Below are 18,358 nucleotides of genomic sequence, written 5' to 3'. Positions count from 1 at the left end.
AATCTAGACATAAACAGAGAAATTCAGATATATATACTCAGGTAAGAAACTTTATAGTTTAATGGGTGAAATTTCTCTGCATCATGAATATTGAAACTTGCATTTTTATGATGACCAAAGAAGGATACCAAAGTAAGAACAAATATAGAAATAAACAGAGAAATTCATATATATATATAGAATTGGGCAAGGAAAATCAGAATTTGATAGGTAAAAATTCTCTGCATCATGAATATTGAAACTCACATTTTGATGGTGACCAAATAAGGATACCAAACTAAGAACAAATCTAGACATGAACAGAGAAATCCATATATATGCCTACCTGGAAAAGGAAAATCACAGTTTGATGGCTGAAATTTCTCTGCATCATTAATATTGAAACTTGCATTTTTATGCTGACCAAAGAAGGATTCTAAACTAAGAACAAATCTAGACACGAACAGAGAAATTATAAATACTTGGAGAAGAAAATTTTCAGTTTGATGGATGAAATTACTCTGCATCATTAATATTAAAACTTGCATTCTTATGATGACTAAAGAAGGATACTAAAGTAAGAACAAATCTAGAAATGAATAGAGGAATCCATATTTATGTATACTTGGGGACGGAAAATCATACTTTGATGGGTGAAATTTCTCTGCACCATAATATTGAAACTGGCATTTTTATGATGACCAAAGAAGGATACTAAAGTAAGAAAAAATCCAGATATATATATATATATATATATACTTCGAGAAGAAAAATTCTTGTTTGATGGGTGGAATGTCTCTGCATCATAATATTGAAACTGGCATTTTTATGATGACCAAAGAAGGATACTAAAGTAAGAAAAATATCTAGACAAGAACAGATACATCCAGAGACATATGCATATATATATATGCTTGGAGAAGAAAAATTATTATTTGATGGGTGGAATTTCTCTGCATCATAATATTGAAACTGGCATTTTTATGATGGAAAAAAAGGATACTAAAGTAAAAACAAATCTTGACATGAACAGAGAAATCCAGATATATATACTCAGGTAAGAAACTTTATAGTTTAATGGGTGAAACTTCTCTGTCTCAGGAATATTTAAACTTGCATTTTACGATGACCAAACAAGGATACCAAAGTAAAATCTAGACTTGAACAGCGAAATTCATATATATGTATACTTAGGGAAGGAAAATCATAGTTTGATGGATGAAATTTCATTGCATCATTTTTATTGAAGCTCACATTTTTATGATGACTAAAGAAGGATAGCAAAGTAGGAACAAATCTAAACATGAACAGAGAAATCCATATATGTATACTCGGGCAAGAAACTTTATAGTTTAATGGGTGAAATTTCTCTGCATCATGAATATTGGAACTCGCATATTTATGATGACCAGAAAAGGATACTATAGTAAGAGTAAATCTAGAAATGAACAAGGAAATCCATATACTTGAGGAAGAAAAAATCATAGTTGGATGGGTGAGATTTCTCTGCATCATCAATATTGAAACTCACATTTTTATGAAGACCAAAGAAGGATACCAAAGTAAGAACAATTCTAGACATGAATAGAGAAATCCAGATATATATAGTCAGGTAAAAAACTTTATAGTTTAATGGGTGAATTTTTTCTGCATCATTACTATTGAAACTCAAATTTTTATTATGACCAAAGAAGGATACCAAAGAAAGAAGAAATCTAGACTTGAACTGAGAAATCCATTTATATGTATATTTGGGGAAGGAAAATCATAGTCTGATGGGTGAAATTTCTTTGCATCATTAATATTGAAGCTTACATCTTTATAATGACCAAAGAAGGATACCAAAATAAGAACAAATCTACTTGAACAGAGAAATCCGTATATATTTATATGCATACTTGGAAAAGGAAAATCATAGTTTACTGGGTGAAATTTCTTTGAATCGTTAATATTGAAACTTACATTTTTATGATGACCAAAGAAGAATACTAAAGTAAGAACAAATCTATATACGACAAGAGAAATCCAGATCCACATATACTTGTGAAAGAAAAATTATAGTTTGATGAGTGAAATTACTCTGCCTCATTTATATTGAAACTTGCATTTTTATGATGGCCAAAGAAGCATACTAAAGTAAGATCAATTGAAGAAAACAGCAGAGCAATCCATATTTATGTATACTTGAGGAAGAAATATCATAGTTTAATGGGTGGAATTTCTCTGCATCATAATATTCAAACCTGCATTTTTATGATGACCAAAGAAGGATACCAAAGTAAGAACAAATCTAGACACGAACAGAGAAACCCATATATATATATACGTGGGGAAGAAAAATTATAGTTTAATGGGTGAAATTTCTCTGCATCATAATATTGAAACTGGCATTTTTATGATGACCAAAGAAGGATACCAAAGTAAGAACAAATCTAGACATGAACAGAGAAATATCATCTTTTAAACCCTTAAAGATTTAAAATTGGAGAAATGCCCATGTAATTTACCCCTTTATCTCATCTCCTTGTAGAGGATAATACCAACTTACCAAGGATGGACCAAACCTCGAGTCTTCTTCCTCGGCTCGTTCCATGGCAGCGGCGAGCTTGCCAAGCTTCTCCATCTCCAAACCCTTTTCTCCGAGCTTTTCTCTCTCTTCTGGGTTTTCCCATCTTCCCTCCATAGCCTTCACCAGGCCTCCAATCGCCGTTCGCCTCAGCAGAGGTGGTGGATTTGATCTTGATCGCCCAATTCGACATGGGTCGAGGCGAATTGAGGGTTTTGTTGTAAGGGCCGGCCCTCCCAGCGCCTCCACGCTCGCTTTCGCCTTCGTTTTTCCTCTTTCCATGGTGCTCGGCACCGTCTTTGCTTCCATCCGGATTGCTGATCAGCTCGACGAGAAGTACCTTCAAGAGGTAATTTCCGTTTGCCCAGTTGAATTCGGTCTCTTCTGAAGCGAAATTTTGGAAGAATATTGGACCCTTGTTAGCTGTTCGATGAAATGGTTCAGTGAGAAATGGTACCCAGATTAGAGAAAAAAAAATCTGATTTTGATCTTTAGTTCGCTGATGGGTTTTTGATTTCGAGGAATATTGCAGAATTCAATCTCTTATGGGGCAAAAATTATCAGAAATCTTTCCTGTGTAATCTGTTGGTAGGCTTACTGAACAATTATATATTTATCGACTCGGAGAATTCGCCAAATCGTTGGGAAAGTAATCCCATTTTGATGTCTTTTGTGAGGCTAAATTTTTAAGAAATATTGGACCCCTGTTTGCTGTTCGATGGAATGGTACACTGAGAAATTGCAGCTTTATCGAATTGGAGGAATCGCCCGGATGAGAAAAAAAATCTGATTTTGATCTTTGGTTCTCTGATGGGGCTTTGATTTTGAGGAATATTGCACAATTAAATCTTTTCTGGGGCAGAAATTATCAGAAATCTTTTCTCTCTGTAATCTGGTCGATGAAATATCGCTGTCTTTGGTAGGCTTACTGAACAATTATATCTTTATCGACGCGGAGAATTCGCCAAATCGTGGGGAAAGTAATCCCATTTTGATGTTTAATTCGCGGATTAATTCCCGGATGTCGATTAATATAGCAGAATTCAATCTTTTCTGAAGCAAAGTTTCTCAAAAAATATTTTCCTAGTCCTAAACTGAGGAATGATAATGCATACTGGACAATTACATCTTTATCGATGGATGGAATTCGCCTAATCGATTTTAAAAAAGTCTGAAATTTCGATGTTCCAGATTTCTAGGAATATATCAGAATTTTATACTCCGTCGTTGATTTCTCAAATGCAATGCCGGCCAATTTGTTCAACCACTCTAAACAATTTTGTCTAGTCGAGGAAAAAAAAATATGATTTTAATGTTTAACTCGCGGATCAATCTACAGCTTTCGAGGAATGGATCAGAAATGGTGGAAAAAGAAGATGAGAATGGGGGCAAGGATGATCAGTTCATCACTGTGGGTGCTGCAACCTCCATTGAAGAGTCTTCTTCTGCTCCACGAAGACGGAATCGCCCGAAGAGGGAAGCCTGAAGAATGAAGAAGATCATTCATCTTTGAGGTAGATAAATCTATTATCATGCCTTTGGATGATCGAGATGATTGAAATTTTCTATGAACTCGCTAGAATTATTTCTGAGATAAAAACAGTAGTGGAGTTTATCCGTGCCCATCAACGGGTATTCCTGAATTCAGGGAAACGGTGAAAATATAGAAATCCATGGGAAATAATTCGTTCAAAATTTTGAATCGGATATCAGAGTGAATTTTTAAAGATTTTTTTATTATCATGATGATTTCTGCGTGTATAATTCGTATAATTCGCTCAAATGTCATTTTTTTTTTCAAAATCATAATTGACAACTCGACTGACTCAATCAATCAGGAAATTCATTGTCAATAAGGAGTATGTCACTGTCAACCGATGATAATCAATCTCAATACTTCAACAATCAATAACTACTATCAATTCTCAAACGATAAACCATTGATGGCAGTTTTCTATCAGATAAAATTTAAGAAGTAACTAAAAAAATAACTGGACATTTGACTCAATCGATTCGGAAACACTAACTGAATATCAAATTTCGAAGTTCATTGAGTAGAATCCATTCATATGACAAACATACATGAGATGGAATGGAAAAAATATTGAGAGTGTATTGCTCAATTTTATTCAGAGTTAACTATAAAAAATACAGATAAAAATCAATCCATAACTTCGCCTGAATTATTATGTATCCAATAAATAATAAAGACTCAAATTGATGCATGAAAAAATTTATAGAACTAATTTTCTTATGAGGCAGCTATATACCAAATGATAAAAGGAAGGTGATTTTAATTTGAATGTATGGAAAAAAATCCAGCTAAAAAAATTAATGGAAACTTCCTTCATAAAACTTTGATTCTTCGTTAGTGTTCAGAAAGGCTTCTCTAAGCCTTTACAAAAAAATGTATTTCAACGGGTCAACCGCACAAAAAATACTTCATTAAGACACAAATGAGGGATTACAAGCTCTTATAAAGACCGGATTGATCGAAAGAGAGAGAGAAAGTTCGTAATGGGCCAGTTTAACACTCCCCCTTAAGCTGCAGCATATAAGTTGAACATGCCAAGCTTGACACACCATATATCATAGGATACTCCGTAGAGGCTCTTAGTAAAAATGTATTCCACTGATCATAAGAACCCACATGTGGAGTAGATATGATGCCTTGTAATACCTTAACACAAACACAATGAAAATAAATTTAGATGTTCTCATGCACTCGTGAATGGTATATTTTCTTGCAATAAAGATACCCACATGGTTGTCATAAAGCCTTGTCATGGTACTGGATTGACGAAGCCCAACGTCTCTAGGGATAACTAATATCAAAATAAAATGATAGTCTAGAGATTCTATGGAGTTGACCTTCTCAGCTGCACATCACCCTATTTATACATGACAATATATACCTCATGACCCCTATGTTTTATGTTCTACTTTTGACTACCCCTATGTTTGATGATCTATTTATATTTTTCATAATTCTTATGTTTGATGACCAATGCCCCTATGATCTTATGCATCTTACCCTCTAGGCCCATGTATCATTCTAGTTAATACCTTTAGTGGCCCAATAACAATTATTAACCATTCTTATTAATTAATTATTTTAACATATATATTAATTAACTGAGGAACAATTTAACTCAATCGATAAGTTAAGTTTCCAGCTCGTGGGGTGCCACGCTACACCTCCTGCTTTTAGAAGATATCAAATCGTATTCAAACTCTCTCATGAAGCCTTTACTATCATTGGTTACCGTATATGTATAATCCTTCGTCCATGCAAGACTCTCAAACAACTTAGGGTATGGTTGATGTGTGATGAGGATATTGGATAATGCTTTCTCCAATATCCTCACCACCCTGGCCAGGGATTTACCGCATCATCTTATTTTAGTCAATCTCCTCTTATAACGATGGTGGATGATCCCATCTTGACCATTCAATCATCTCCGTGAGCTTCTTACAATACCTGAGCTTTGAATTATTTGAATCATGTGACTAGAGACTCATAATTCATAGTCAAAATGCAGTCGTCCATCCATGATGATGTGACACGACGGGACAGGTTTGTCGCCTTGTGTTACATCACATAGGACGGGTGTTATGGACTGTGACAATAGTATGATGCAATCGTTTAGAAAATCAGCGAAAGAACACTTGGAGGTCGCTGACTAGATCAAAGGACCGACAGAGGGACATAAGGATCTAGGACCGGGCATGCTCCCAATGACCCTACGGATCTGCTCGAACACCACTGCAGTGGGGAAGCAATCACTGCCCATATGTGTTCCCACCCGTCACCGATAGCGAAACCTACCCAACACCTAAGAACAGAGTTCCCTAATATTGGGTAAGTGGCTAGACCTACGATATAACTCTCTAGTAGAGGAGCTATGTGGACGGTACTGAAACATATAACTGAGCTGCAATAAGTAGAGAGAAGGAAGGGGATTGGAGTGACCTTTGAGCAAGTCCTGATCGGTGGCGGGCAATCGAGACTCAGATGAAGAGCAAATTCCGTTGTAGACCCAAGCAATGAATGAATGTCTCTCGAGTGGGCGCGATCAACGAGCGTGCGCTGACCAGGTAGCAGGGATTTTGGGAGCATCTCACGGTGGAACTGATCAATCGCCCTTAGAGGCTATGCGACGGTGGAACCTTCGCCGACCGTCGCCGGCGGGGATTTGGGCACCTCTTCTCTTTCACCAGCAACCATGGCAGGTTATTGTGAAGGTCGAGTCGACATGCTGCCCCAACACGGACGCTACAGAGCAGATCGAGGTGTCACGGTGAGACCGTGGATCTGAACATCCACGATGCCAAGATCGTGTTCTGAAGTCCACGATGGCAAGATCGTGGATCTGAACATCCGCTGATGGGGCCGTGGGTGGGGGGTTTGCATCACGGCTGCATCGAAGGGACTGTCCTCAGGGAAACCAACCGTTGTAGAAGATGGAACGGGTGCAACTCGATCAGTCACGGTGGAAGTCGAAAGATCCTGGTGGCAACCGGCAACTCCGATCGTCGATCTGATCCGAAATGTTTGATGCCGTTCGCAGAAGTCACGGGAGACAGCAACTGTTGGCATAGGCGTTCTTGGCCGATCGTGAACGATTGATATTTTCAGGTTTTTATGCGGTCGTGTTCAGAAGAACTTCAAGCGAAAGGGCAGATCGAGAGGTCTGCAGGACGTTGTCCGGCGTGGCGAAATGAACCGATGAAGATCGAGCGTCGGCACATGAGCGTTGTAAGGATTCCTACGGAGTACGAATGGTATGATCATCAACACGGCGCCGGCTGCGGCTGTCATGAAGGTAAAATCTGACGATAATCCTCCAAAAGGAGGGATGGAAGTCTTACGGAATGCAAAACTCAAATCTCAATCGAGAAATCCCCCAAAAAACATAAGGGTTACCATCCCTTATATAGGTAAGGGTGGTTTCCCTAATTGGCCACTTAGGGGAAATTGTCCAAAGAGGGACGTTTCCCTAATGGCCTGAATACATGAAACAAAATATAGAAAATAAAAAGACAGAGCCCAAAACACAGTGGCCCCTCTAGAAAATCCATAAAGATGTCATGCAACGTAAACAACTATCCGGACCGTTCGTCAAGCCGTATACTTGAAGTTTAGGTTCTTCACGTCGGCTTGGGCTCCACGACATGGCTGCTGGCGAGCTAAGGCTTAGTCCTCATGACGGTCCTCCATCATAGGAGATGTCTTTAGTGTCTCAAGTCAATGGATCACTAATTCAACTGTGACATTAATCAACTTGATTGACGTTTACGTATAATACCATTTAGGGATTCTTTGGATCAATTCAGATTAATTTGATGTTCATCTTAACTATCCATCAAATATGAATACTTAGAATACATTTTTATAGAATGGAAAATATTTTTATTATGATCTCATCATAATTCACTATGTCATGACACATATACATGGACTTCATTATAAACATCACACTGGAATAATAGTGAACTAATATTTTATTCAAAGAACTGAAATAAAAACATGGTAGTGCGATTTGGCTTGACAGCCACGTAGTATCCATCATAACTATGATGATGGTGATGAATCCTGAACCCATTGGTATGTCAAAGATCAAAATCCTTCATAATGTTTTTTTTTCTATTTGGTTGTTATGGAATGCATTTTTTGCCCAACGAGACGGGGGAAATAAGTGTGCATGTGTTTCATATTAACAATGCAACATAGTTTGTAATTTTTATTGATTCATATGAGATAAGTCAAATTTTACATATTGATGACAAAATAATAATAACAAGAAGAAAAAGATGCTCATTATCATATTATTAGCTTGATACATTACAAAAGTGCATTTTATACAAAGATGTGAAAGTCGTGTGCCTAAGCGCTATTAGATTGATAAACTAATAATATTTAATTTACTATAAATGATTTGAACACATCTATTCAAGATATTTTTAAATTTCTTTCTCGTATTTTTCACTCATTTTAGGAATAGGATTTTATGTTTTATGTGCTTTTAAAAGTTGTTGATATTGGACTATAATAATCCAATATTTGAATTAACTTCTAAAATGAGAGATTTTTGTGGTTCACAAATTGAACAAGGAGAAAAAAAAGATTTTCTCTAAGGGGATGGTTCACAAATTGGACTATAATAAATCAGGTGTTAAAATTTAAAATATATCTGTTGTAAGGAAGTTTGAGTGTACAAAGAACTATAAGTGGTCTACGAATTTATTTATTTTATTTTATCCTCTGAGTTGTTTTAATATTCACACATTTATTTTTAAAATTTAGGGTAATAACTTGAGGTTATATGTTTTAATCTGAAAGGTGATAACATTTGGTTAATGTATTCAAAGCTCATTTGAGGAAAATTTTGTTCGCTATGGTTTTTGTATGGATGAGTATGTACCTAGATAATATTAATCTTTTAAAATATATTTCTACCTGATAACTATTCCAGTCTTGTAGACCAAAAGTGAGGGGAATATTATGATGGAAATATGTGTGGCCTGCAAGCCAATCACACATTCCACATCTCGTTCTATGTTCATTAATATAACATAGTCATTATAGTGCACATGTGATGCGTATAATGAAGTCCATGAATACATGATCAGACTTAGTGAATTATGATGAGATCGTAATATGAAGATCACTAGTCTTTAAGCATGTGTTCTAAACATTCCTATTCAAAGGATACACAAGAAGGACATCGAAGTATCAAGATAGAATAGCATTTTCTAGCCTCACTCATATGATGAGTATGGCCGGTCCCATAGCCATTAGTGTGGAGACACTAAGGATAGATAGTTGGTGCTCTTTAGTGGAAAGAGTTCACTGAATTGATCCGTATGAATCCCTGAATGGTATTATACCGAACTGCCAATCAAGTTGATTCACTTCACGGTTGTGTAAGTGGTCCTTAGACCTGAGACACCAAAGACGTCTTGTGGATGGACGGTTGTACTTTGGCTATGGCCAACGAGTCTCTAATCATGGGATTCTAAACAGTCTTAGTTCGGGTGCATCAAGAAGTTCACGAAGGTGATTGAGTGGTCAAGATGGGATCGTCCACCCTCGGTATAAGAGGTGACAGCTCAAGGAAGATGATGCGATGAAGTCCTTGGCTAAGGTAGTGAAATATCAGAGAAGAGTTCTCTGATGATTTACGAATGCATCAGTACTAAATCGAATGATCAATTAGGGTTTGACAGTTGACCATACCCTAAGTCGTCCAAGGAGCGTTAAGTGGATGAGGGATTATACATACATGGTAACCGATGATGAACATGTTCCATGAGTGAGTCGACACACACTCCTTTGTATCTTCTAGGACACGAGGTGTAGCTTGGCATCCCACGTGTCGCAGTCTCGACCTATCGATTAGGTTAAATCGATCCGACGTTGGCTAATTTATATGATGATATACTTCATTAATTTGGAAGGCCAATAAAGGTTATTGGGCCGCTGGAGTCGTTAACTAGATTGATACATGGGCCTAGAGGGTCACACGCAAATGGTCTTTTGGATGTTGGAAGATATACTTAAGTTTTGAGGATTTTTATGAAAAATACCCACTTAGTATAAATAGGGGAAGGCCCTGAACGAAATTCACTTAGGCCAGAATTGTTCAGGGGCCTTTCCCCTTCTTCTCCACTCCCCCCACACCCCCTCTCCATCCCTTATGTGATCGGGACGACGTAATGATGTCGACGAAGAAAGAACAGGGCTCGTCAATGAGAATGAGGAGATCCGACGTGTCGAGGATTGCGTGGATACGTCTAGAGGCTGCACACTTGAGCAGCTCGACTCGTCTCGCTCTGAGATCGAATAAATCATGGATGCAATCCATGAAAAGGTACTTCGTTTAATGTTTTCGTTAATGCCTTTCGATTCGCAAAAGACTTCCGCTGCGCATCGTTTTGATTTGTTCATCCAGATCTAGGCCTTTAGAAATCTGCCCTCCTGAAATCTGTCCAGTATGGCTTGATAAGCTGCTTGGTAGAACGAAGAATCTGATAGAGATGTATCCATTAGGATCTTGCGCTCTGATACCATATTGATGCAGGACGACGGCGAACAGCGGAGGTGGGCAGAGGGCGTGCGAATGACGACAAGGGGTCGTCGCAAGGGAGAGGAGGACTTTCCGTCCGAGCGGCGGCGCGGCAATAACGCGGTGTCACCAAAGACAGGAGGGGTGAAAATGAAACTCTTTTTCTATTCCAAAATTCACCATCCGTTCACGCCAAGGGAGGGGCCTTTTATAACCTTCTCCCTTGAGACGTTTGAGATTACAATAAAAAAACTGAAAACTATTAAAAAAAAGAAAAGAAAAATAAAAGGGGATAAGCGGAAGTTTACCTTGTTTGGGGGGGGTCCCCTGTCGTTCCTCACCAGAGAGAGAGAAAGAGAGAGAGAGAGAGAGAGAGAGAGAGAGAGAGAGAGAGAGAGAGAGAGAGAGAGGGGAGAGAGATAGAGAGAGACAGAGAGACAGAGAGAGAGGGAGAGGGAGAGGGAGAGGGAGAGGGAGAGGGAGAGGGAGAGGGAGAAGAAGAGAGAGAGAGAGAATCTAGCAATAAAGCAATAGTTTCTCTGCCAAATCTAGATTATAATGGTAATAAGCCAGCTGACCTGTCAGCTTCATAATAACCTCCAATTAACCAGTTGGTCAAGCATCTACTTGAACTCCAATTAAAGTGGATGTTTCATCTCTTCCGAACTTCTGTTAGAGCTCACTTTCTATCTCTATAAATGTCTCCCTTTTCTCAAAAGAAAATGACCCAGCAAGACTGATGAGCTTCTCTTTCTCTCTATCTCTCTATATCAATCAATCAATCGATGTGTGATAATAAATAAGATCACAACTCATCATCCTCATGGACAATATCTACCACCCTTTGCTCTCTCCTGAGGGTGATATAACAATTGGACAGATCAATTTCTGCTCCCACTCTCTGTCTCTCTTCCACTTGTGAGCTTCAGCTTGGACTCCAACCCAAAGAACTTAAGCCCTGAGAGCACCAACCCAGCAGCTGTTTTCTTCATATGCTCCTCCACCATCTCCCCATAGAACACCTGCTCTGCCACTGTGATCACCCCCCTCTCTGCCATCGCCTCCATCACTTCCTTTGCCTTAACACCGCTACCGCTGGCTCCCCTTCGGCTGCCGCAAAACCCATGAATTACGGCAGCCCAGACTGCCTCCCCCGCCGCCACGCCATCCTCCACCATCTCCTCCACCACTGCCACCACCTCCGCCACCTTCCCCCGCCGACTCGCCCGTAGAACTGCCAGGGCATACTTAAACTCCCTCGGCCCCTCCTCCACCCTCTCCAGGCAGTCAGTGATCACGGCGACGGCGTCGGCGACCTCACCGCTCCGGCAGAGCCCCGCCACCAAGCTTCGGTACGCTTCTCTCGTCGGCGCCAAAGACAACTCCCCCATCTTTCTGTAGCACTTGCAGGCCCCCGGCAAGTCCCCTGCGGCAATGAAACACGGGATCACAGCACTGAAGGTCTCGCCGTCGGGGAAGGGCTCTCCGGCGGCGGCCATGGCGGTGAAGATCGAGACTGCCTTCTCCGGTTGACGGGCCTGGTGGAGGCCATGGATGAGAGAATTGTACATGGGCATACTGTGGAATCCCCTCTGCTTCAACCTCTGGAACAAGTCCAGTGCGACAAGAGCTCCGTCGCCGCTGCCGCCGCCGCCGCGAGCAGCAGCAAGGAAGAAGGCTTCAAGGAAGGAGATAATTGGCAGGCCGGCAGCGGCAAGCTCGACTGCCACTGCCTCGGCCTTGCCCAGGTCGCCTGCGGCGGAGAAAGCGGAGAGCAGCCCGGCGACCGTCTCCGGCGCCGGCGAGATCCCATCATTGATGGCGCGTCGTAGGAGCTTCCAAGCCTTGTCTCTCTTCCCAACAACACAGAATCCAGTGACCAGGGACCCGTAGATGCCGGCATCGGCACGATATCCTTCTTTCGTCATCTCCTTGACCAGCTCTCCTGCACCAGCCAGATCACCTGCACTGACCATGGCAGCCACCAGAGCTCCGTAAGCCACCCTGTCCGGCACGAGCCCCCGGCTCTTTGTCTCTCTGAGCAGGCCCAGAGCTTCATCGGCGGCTCCGCCGGCACAGAGCGTCTTTACCATGAGAGTATAAGCCATGGCGTCAGGCACGACCTCGTCGGCCGCCATCGCCGCCCAGATCCTCCGGCAGCCGTCGGCGGCGCCGGCGGCCGCGGCGAGCTTGAGCAGGGCGGTGTAGGCGAAGACGTCGGGCCGGCAGAGCTCGGCCCGCATCTTGCCCAGTACTTCAAGCGCCGCTGGCACCCGTCCGGCCCGGCAGAGCCCCTTGGCCAGCACCATGAAGGTCATGGCATCCTCCTTAAGCCCGTCTTCGAGCAAGCTCCGGTGGACCGCCGTGGCGCGGTCGACGAGCCCGGCGCCGGCAAGCGCAGCCAAGACCCGGTTGTAGAAGAAGACCCCCGGGCGGAGCTTGAACTTCAGGCGCATTTTGTCAAGCAGGTGGTGGGCATGGAGGGGGCGGCCGGCCTGGGCATGGAATTGGAGGAGAATTTGGAATTGCTTCTCGCTGGGGGGCCGGCCGTGGGCGGCCATGAGCTCGAGGACTTGGTCGGCGGCGCGGTGGCGGCCAGCGCGGGCGAGGCAGTGGGCGAGGGCGTTGTAGGCGGAGAAGCCATGGCGGTAGCCCTTCTGGGAACCAGCCCAATTGAAGAAACGAGACGATATTGAAGGGTCGGACTGGTGTTTGAGGACCTCGGCGACTAAGTCGGGGGGGACGCGGCGGAGCTTGCGGAGGTCGGAGACGAAGGCGGGGCACCAGCGGCCGTTGTGGCGGCGAAGGGAGTCGCAGATGAAGCGGGCGAGCGGGGAGAGGCCGCGGGCGGCTGCGGAGGAGGAAGGAGGGGAAGATGGGAAATGGGTATTTCGAGAGGAAGGAGAGGAAGAGGGGAAATGGGTATTTGGCGAGGAGGAAGAAGGGGAAGAGGGGAAATGGGTATTTCGAGAGGAAGGAGGGGAAGCGGGGAAATGGGTATTTGGGGAGGAGGAAGACGGGGAAGAGGGGAAATGGGCATTCGGCGAAGAGGAAGGAGAAGGTCTGTGGGGATCCCAGTCGGCGAAATTGGCGGTGGGGAGGGGAAGGCGGCGGCCGTGGAGGGGAGGGAAGAGGAGTTTCTTGGCTTTGCGTGGGTTGGAGCTCATCGGAGCTCACTCTGACATTGGTTCTGCCTTCTTCTGGGTTTTTCTCTGGGACGGCAAGCAGTACTTGAAGTCTCAAAATCTCAAAGTTTCTAGTTTTTGGTTGATGGTGGTCAGTCACCTGTCAAAGAAAAACATAGTTTTTGGAAAAGGGTGTTCAAGTTTTTTTTCCCCTTTTTCTTTCATGATCTGAAGGTAGTTGTGAGTAGGGTTTTTAGCAAAGATCTAAATATTACCTTATCGTCAGTCCAGTTCCGGTTCTGCTCTGTTCTTATTCAGTCCCAGTTCAGTCTAGACTGGCCTCGGGCTGGTCAAGTTGACTAGTCCATGTAAAAGTCAAAGTATACCAAATTTATGTTCATGGTTATGTTAAATATACTCTACTTCAAGAGAATGCCCACGTGTGGTCAAACATATGGCGGCTACGCTAAGCTCAGTAGAAACCTCTCTGGTAAGTTGGATTTGATATTTTTGGAATTTTATAAAAATATTAAATAAATATTTAATATTTTAATTCAGGTTCCAGTCCGAGTTGTCCCTTGGACCTAAACCTGTTTGACAAAACGGTCCACCCTCTAATGGAGGACCTACGGTTCCAATTCGGTCCGGTCAAACCGGTCCTTGGTCCTAAATGTCCAACCCTAGTTGTGAGGGTACTCAGTCTGTATGGGTTTCTATTGTAGCGGCCTGGTGCCCAACACCTACATCAACGGTGCAGCGGGCACGGGAACCCTGGAGCGCCGGTCGGCCACGGATGATCAAATATATGACGTTCTACAAGGCTGTGAGATAGTACTGGGGTGCACTTCTGGCATTATCCTGTACAGATGGGATGTCCCACTACCAGTTCACAAGAGCAGCAATGCTAAGCATGCTCTTGGTGGCAGGAGCAATCGGCATTGTATTGCACATTGCATTCAATTGTGCCCGGTTCACACAAGTAATGGTGGGTGCCGCACAACTGACAATAACCATGCGGCAACGCGGTACATGGCTGACACACAATTTTTTGGAGGCAATGGCTGTCCTGGTCCTAGCTGACAACTTACATAAAGTCAATGATGGTCTAGCATGAAGCACAAGTAAGGAGACCATGTGCTTGGCACCACACCCTCCGGACGTTACGGCTAGGGCATCAAATCCAAAAGGGAGCTTTGAAACTCATCCTTTGCCGAAAACCAGAAGGCTTGTGCTGCCTTACTTCCATTTCTGATGTAAGGCCAAGGGCCAGTATCAAACCCCACTAGCGCGTAGCTGTAGCCATGCATGTCCAACTATGTAAATTCTCTCAGCAATATAGTGTACAAAGTTATTTACTCAAACGGCTACTTATGATATACTCAAACAACTTCTGCTATGTTGGTGAAAGGTGCCTGATTTGGAATACAAGCTCAAGGCCAGCATACTAATAAACTAAAACTTTGTTCCCTACACGTTTAGCTCAAAGGAAATAGTGTTTTGCCTTCTATTTCTGTCCCAATATCTGTTATCAGCCAAATATCTGATGCTCATCTGATATCCGGCACCGTCAACTTATGCCATCTTCATTTTTCTGGATTTGGATCCAATATCTGATACCACCCTCTTCTATGTCTTCATTTTCCTGGATATCCATCTGATATCTGATAACATCATCTTATACCATTTTCATTTCCCCAGATATACGATTGTCGAACATCAGATATCAGGACAGATCTCAAAAGGTGAACACTATCTAAAAGTTTTGTGATTGTTTTGTTAGCAAAGTTGGTGATTAATTAGGTATGATATGTATACATTTGTCTTTTCACTAGAGCTCATTGAGCGTTTATTTTGGATTGGTTTTCATTTATCAACAAGAAATTTTCAAGCCATCATATTTTGCAAAGGATAGTGAATAACATATCTTAGGAACCATTGTTGGGTTCTGCCCATCGATAACATGCAGTTTTAATATCTTAAACTGACCATATTTATATGATTATTTGCATTAAATTAAGTGTATATGCATGCTATCAAGCTTAAAATGATTAAATTTATTTTTAGAATGATATTCTGAATTTTATGCATTTTTAGTATTTTTATAGAATTTTATGACATCCAATTCTTAAATTATATAATTTTTGATTTAGAATATAATTTTTCTGGAATTTTTTGACATTAAATTCGTAAACCTATGATTTTTCTTAGTTGAAATACACATTTATTTACATTTTTGGCCTTTATTAGATAAACTATGAATTTTATATTATATTTTAAAACCTTTATTTTCACGACGCCACATGTCGCCGTTTGATCCTTCGAATGGCTACCAACCAAGAAGATAATGATTGACGATAGCTAATCATTTAACTAAACCATCATGGCATCACAATTAGCATTTAGTGATAACGAAATTACTTTTTTACCTTTTTACGGAGTAGAGGGATGTGGCCCTATAAAGAAACAGGTACATTTTTTTGCAATAAATGTGTTTTGTGGACTGACGCAAAGAAGATTAAAAAATATTTCATTTCTCTCTCTCTCTTCTTGGACTGGTCAACTATTGTGGCGGGCTGACGTGTCACGCCACACATTGCCCCTTATAAATTAAGCCCCCGATCTTTGTAACAATATCTACAATCTCACTTCCTCATGTAGAGATAGATTGAAAGAAAATGAAGTTTTGAAGGCCTGTCAAGGGTTTCTTGGTGTCTCTAGTGCTCGGAGAGGTTCATAAGATAAGTGGGGAGGTTGATCTGCATCAAGAAGTTGCCTTGATCCCGGTGAAATATAGGGATCTAAGGTTAACCTCTTGCCTTACATTGAGTCTTCTCCATCACACTCGGGTAATGCATTCGTCTTCATCATCCATCATCTTTATCCATCACTATCACTTATCCACCTCTATCCTCATTCATCATCTTCCCTATCCATCCTCATCTATCATTCATTTAATGTGTCCCCTACACCATGATGAACTCGTCACCTATCTCTCTCCTTCCCTTTTAGAAAAAAAATATCACTATCTCTACATTTTCACCATCCTTCTACCTTATTTTCACTACCTCCATTGCCACATCCATTACTGTCCACGTCACTACCACCGTCACCATCACAATCCCGTCTCGTGTCTGTATCCTCATCTATTGTAAACCCTAACTTATAAAACCCTAATTAGCCACCTCTTATCATTCATTCTCGTCTCATCTCACACCACCATTCACATCTACCTCAAACCTCTCATCTTAGTTAACGATCCACTACTAGTACTACCACGCTACTTGTCTATCTTCTTAAATTCCTCATACCTCTAGTGTAATCACTATCATCACCCATTCACTATTGTATATGATATACATAACTCTTCTTGTCTTCGTGACTTCACCCAACCAGGAGCGTTCCTTCCCTACCATCTGTTCCATATGGAGATGACCTTTACTCGGCACTAGCTAACTAAATTATTTTACGAGTATATGTTTATGAATATTATTGAATAAAATCAATTTCACAATGACATAAATTTACCCCAGTTTTGAGTTTATCACCCAACAGTCTTGAAAAATGTGATTGTTATCATGCTGCTTGAAAATTTTCAAGAGGTAATTATATTGTTGAATGGTGGCCTCTTACCCATCATTAGAAGACAATCTTTGGACTCTCCTCAGTAGTCTTGACTCTTTAAAATAAAAACTTGGTTTTTTATTTATTGGGCAACATGTAGCCTTTATGTAAATCATTTTTTAATACTGGTGATTAATTGGAATTGAGATGGAAATGTTTGTTCGTGGGGTGGAGCTCATTGGATCTTAGCTTTAGGATTTCTGCTGAGTTATCAGGCAGAAAAATTTTAAGTCATTAAAACTTATAATTCATATTCAATCTTCCACCAGATCAACCATTTTTGAATTCAACCCTGTAATGCTAGAAGTCTCGAAAAGGGTGCTACAGATTTTTTCCTGCAGAACTTGAGGATTTTATGTCATTTATCTTTTCATAATTTTGAAAATTAATCTGACATGAGATGTATAAGTATAGTTGTCGTGTTTTTGAGGCACATAATGAATCCAGATTGAGGGTCCAGATAAGGAATAAGAAAGCACAATGAGATAACTTTTAAATTTATGTTAGGCATTGGGGTCTCACTTGGAGTCCCTAAATAGAATAACTTTACTAGCATCTTCAAGCACAGATAACATGAACCATATATATTTATTCTGATTCCTCACATAAACATTATAGATCTTTTTTTAAATTTACCTAGAATCATTTATTGATCTTCTAGTATTTAAGCTCTTCATATTCCAAAGTAAATATTTCTCCTACATATCCCACATGAAGTCTCAATCTGAGCTATAATTTATAAACTGAATTTAATAATATGTCAATATTAAGGAGGAGAAAAAGTAAGTACGATCAGTAGGCTCCTAAAGCCCTCTGATTAGTCATAATCTGATAAAAAATGTTGGTAAGGACGTGGATGGATTTTGGAGGAACTCACATATGAGTATTTTTTGGAAAACTAAATTATTATTATCATTGGACTTATCTATTTGAAAATGGGACCTGACAATGAGTTTTTTCTTTAATAATTTTCCTTACTCAATTGAACTTTTTTTTGT

At 40.9% G+C, this 18,358-nt stretch overlaps 2 protein-coding genes and 1 long non-coding RNA gene across 3 annotated transcripts; 1 reads left to right on the top strand and 2 right to left on the bottom strand.

The window, feature by feature from the left end:
- Positions 1-2,519: 2,519 nt before the first annotated feature.
- HCF153 (high chlorophyll fluorescence 153) lies at positions 2,520-4,291 on the top strand. Its single transcript, XM_078590705.1, has 2 exons — positions 2,520-2,894; positions 3,885-4,291. The coding sequence occupies exons 1-2, from the start codon at positions 2,571-2,573 to the stop codon at positions 4,029-4,031; spliced, it is 471 nt and encodes a 156-aa protein (XP_078446831.1). The 5' UTR covers positions 2,520-2,570; the 3' UTR covers positions 4,032-4,291.
- A 664-nt stretch (positions 4,292-4,955) lies between these two features.
- Positions 4,956-7,799, bottom strand: LOC144715731 (uncharacterized). Its single transcript, XR_013584722.1, has 2 exons — positions 6,519-7,799; positions 4,956-5,225 (listed from the first exon to the last, which is right to left on the bottom strand). It is a non-coding gene; the product is annotated as an uncharacterized LOC144715731 (long non-coding RNA).
- A 2,960-nt stretch (positions 7,800-10,759) lies between these two features.
- EMB3131 (Pentatricopeptide repeat (PPR-like) superfamily protein) lies at positions 10,760-13,970 on the bottom strand. Its single transcript, XM_078590850.1, has one exon. The coding sequence runs from the start codon at positions 13,779-13,781 to the stop codon at positions 11,496-11,498; it is 2,286 nt and encodes a 761-aa protein (XP_078446976.1). The 5' UTR covers positions 13,782-13,970; the 3' UTR covers positions 10,760-11,495.
- Positions 13,971-18,358: the final 4,388 nt, after the last annotated feature.

The sequence above is a fragment of the Wolffia australiana genome, chromosome 19 (genome assembly GCF_029677425.1).
Source record: "Wolffia australiana isolate 7733 chromosome 19, ASM2967742v1".
Lineage (NCBI taxonomy): Eukaryota > Viridiplantae > Streptophyta > Magnoliopsida > Alismatales > Araceae > Wolffia > Wolffia australiana.
The sequence above is the reverse complement of the archived record's forward strand: the minus strand, read 5'-3'. Positions and strand labels throughout refer to the sequence as shown.

Excerpts from the sequence above, each read along its gene's own strand:
- HCF153 (XM_078590705.1), top strand. The coding sequence starts at position 2,571 with ATGGCAGCGGCGAGCTTGCCAAGCTTCTCCATCTCCAAACCCTTTTCT. Across the intron at positions 2,895-3,884 it reads ACGAGAAGTACCTTCAAGAG|CTTTCGAGGAATGGATCAGA; the intron begins GTAATTTCCGTT and ends ATCAATCTACAG.
- EMB3131 (XM_078590850.1), bottom strand. The coding sequence starts at position 13,781 with ATGAGCTCCAACCCACGCAAAGCCAAGAAACTCCTCTTCCCTCCCCTC.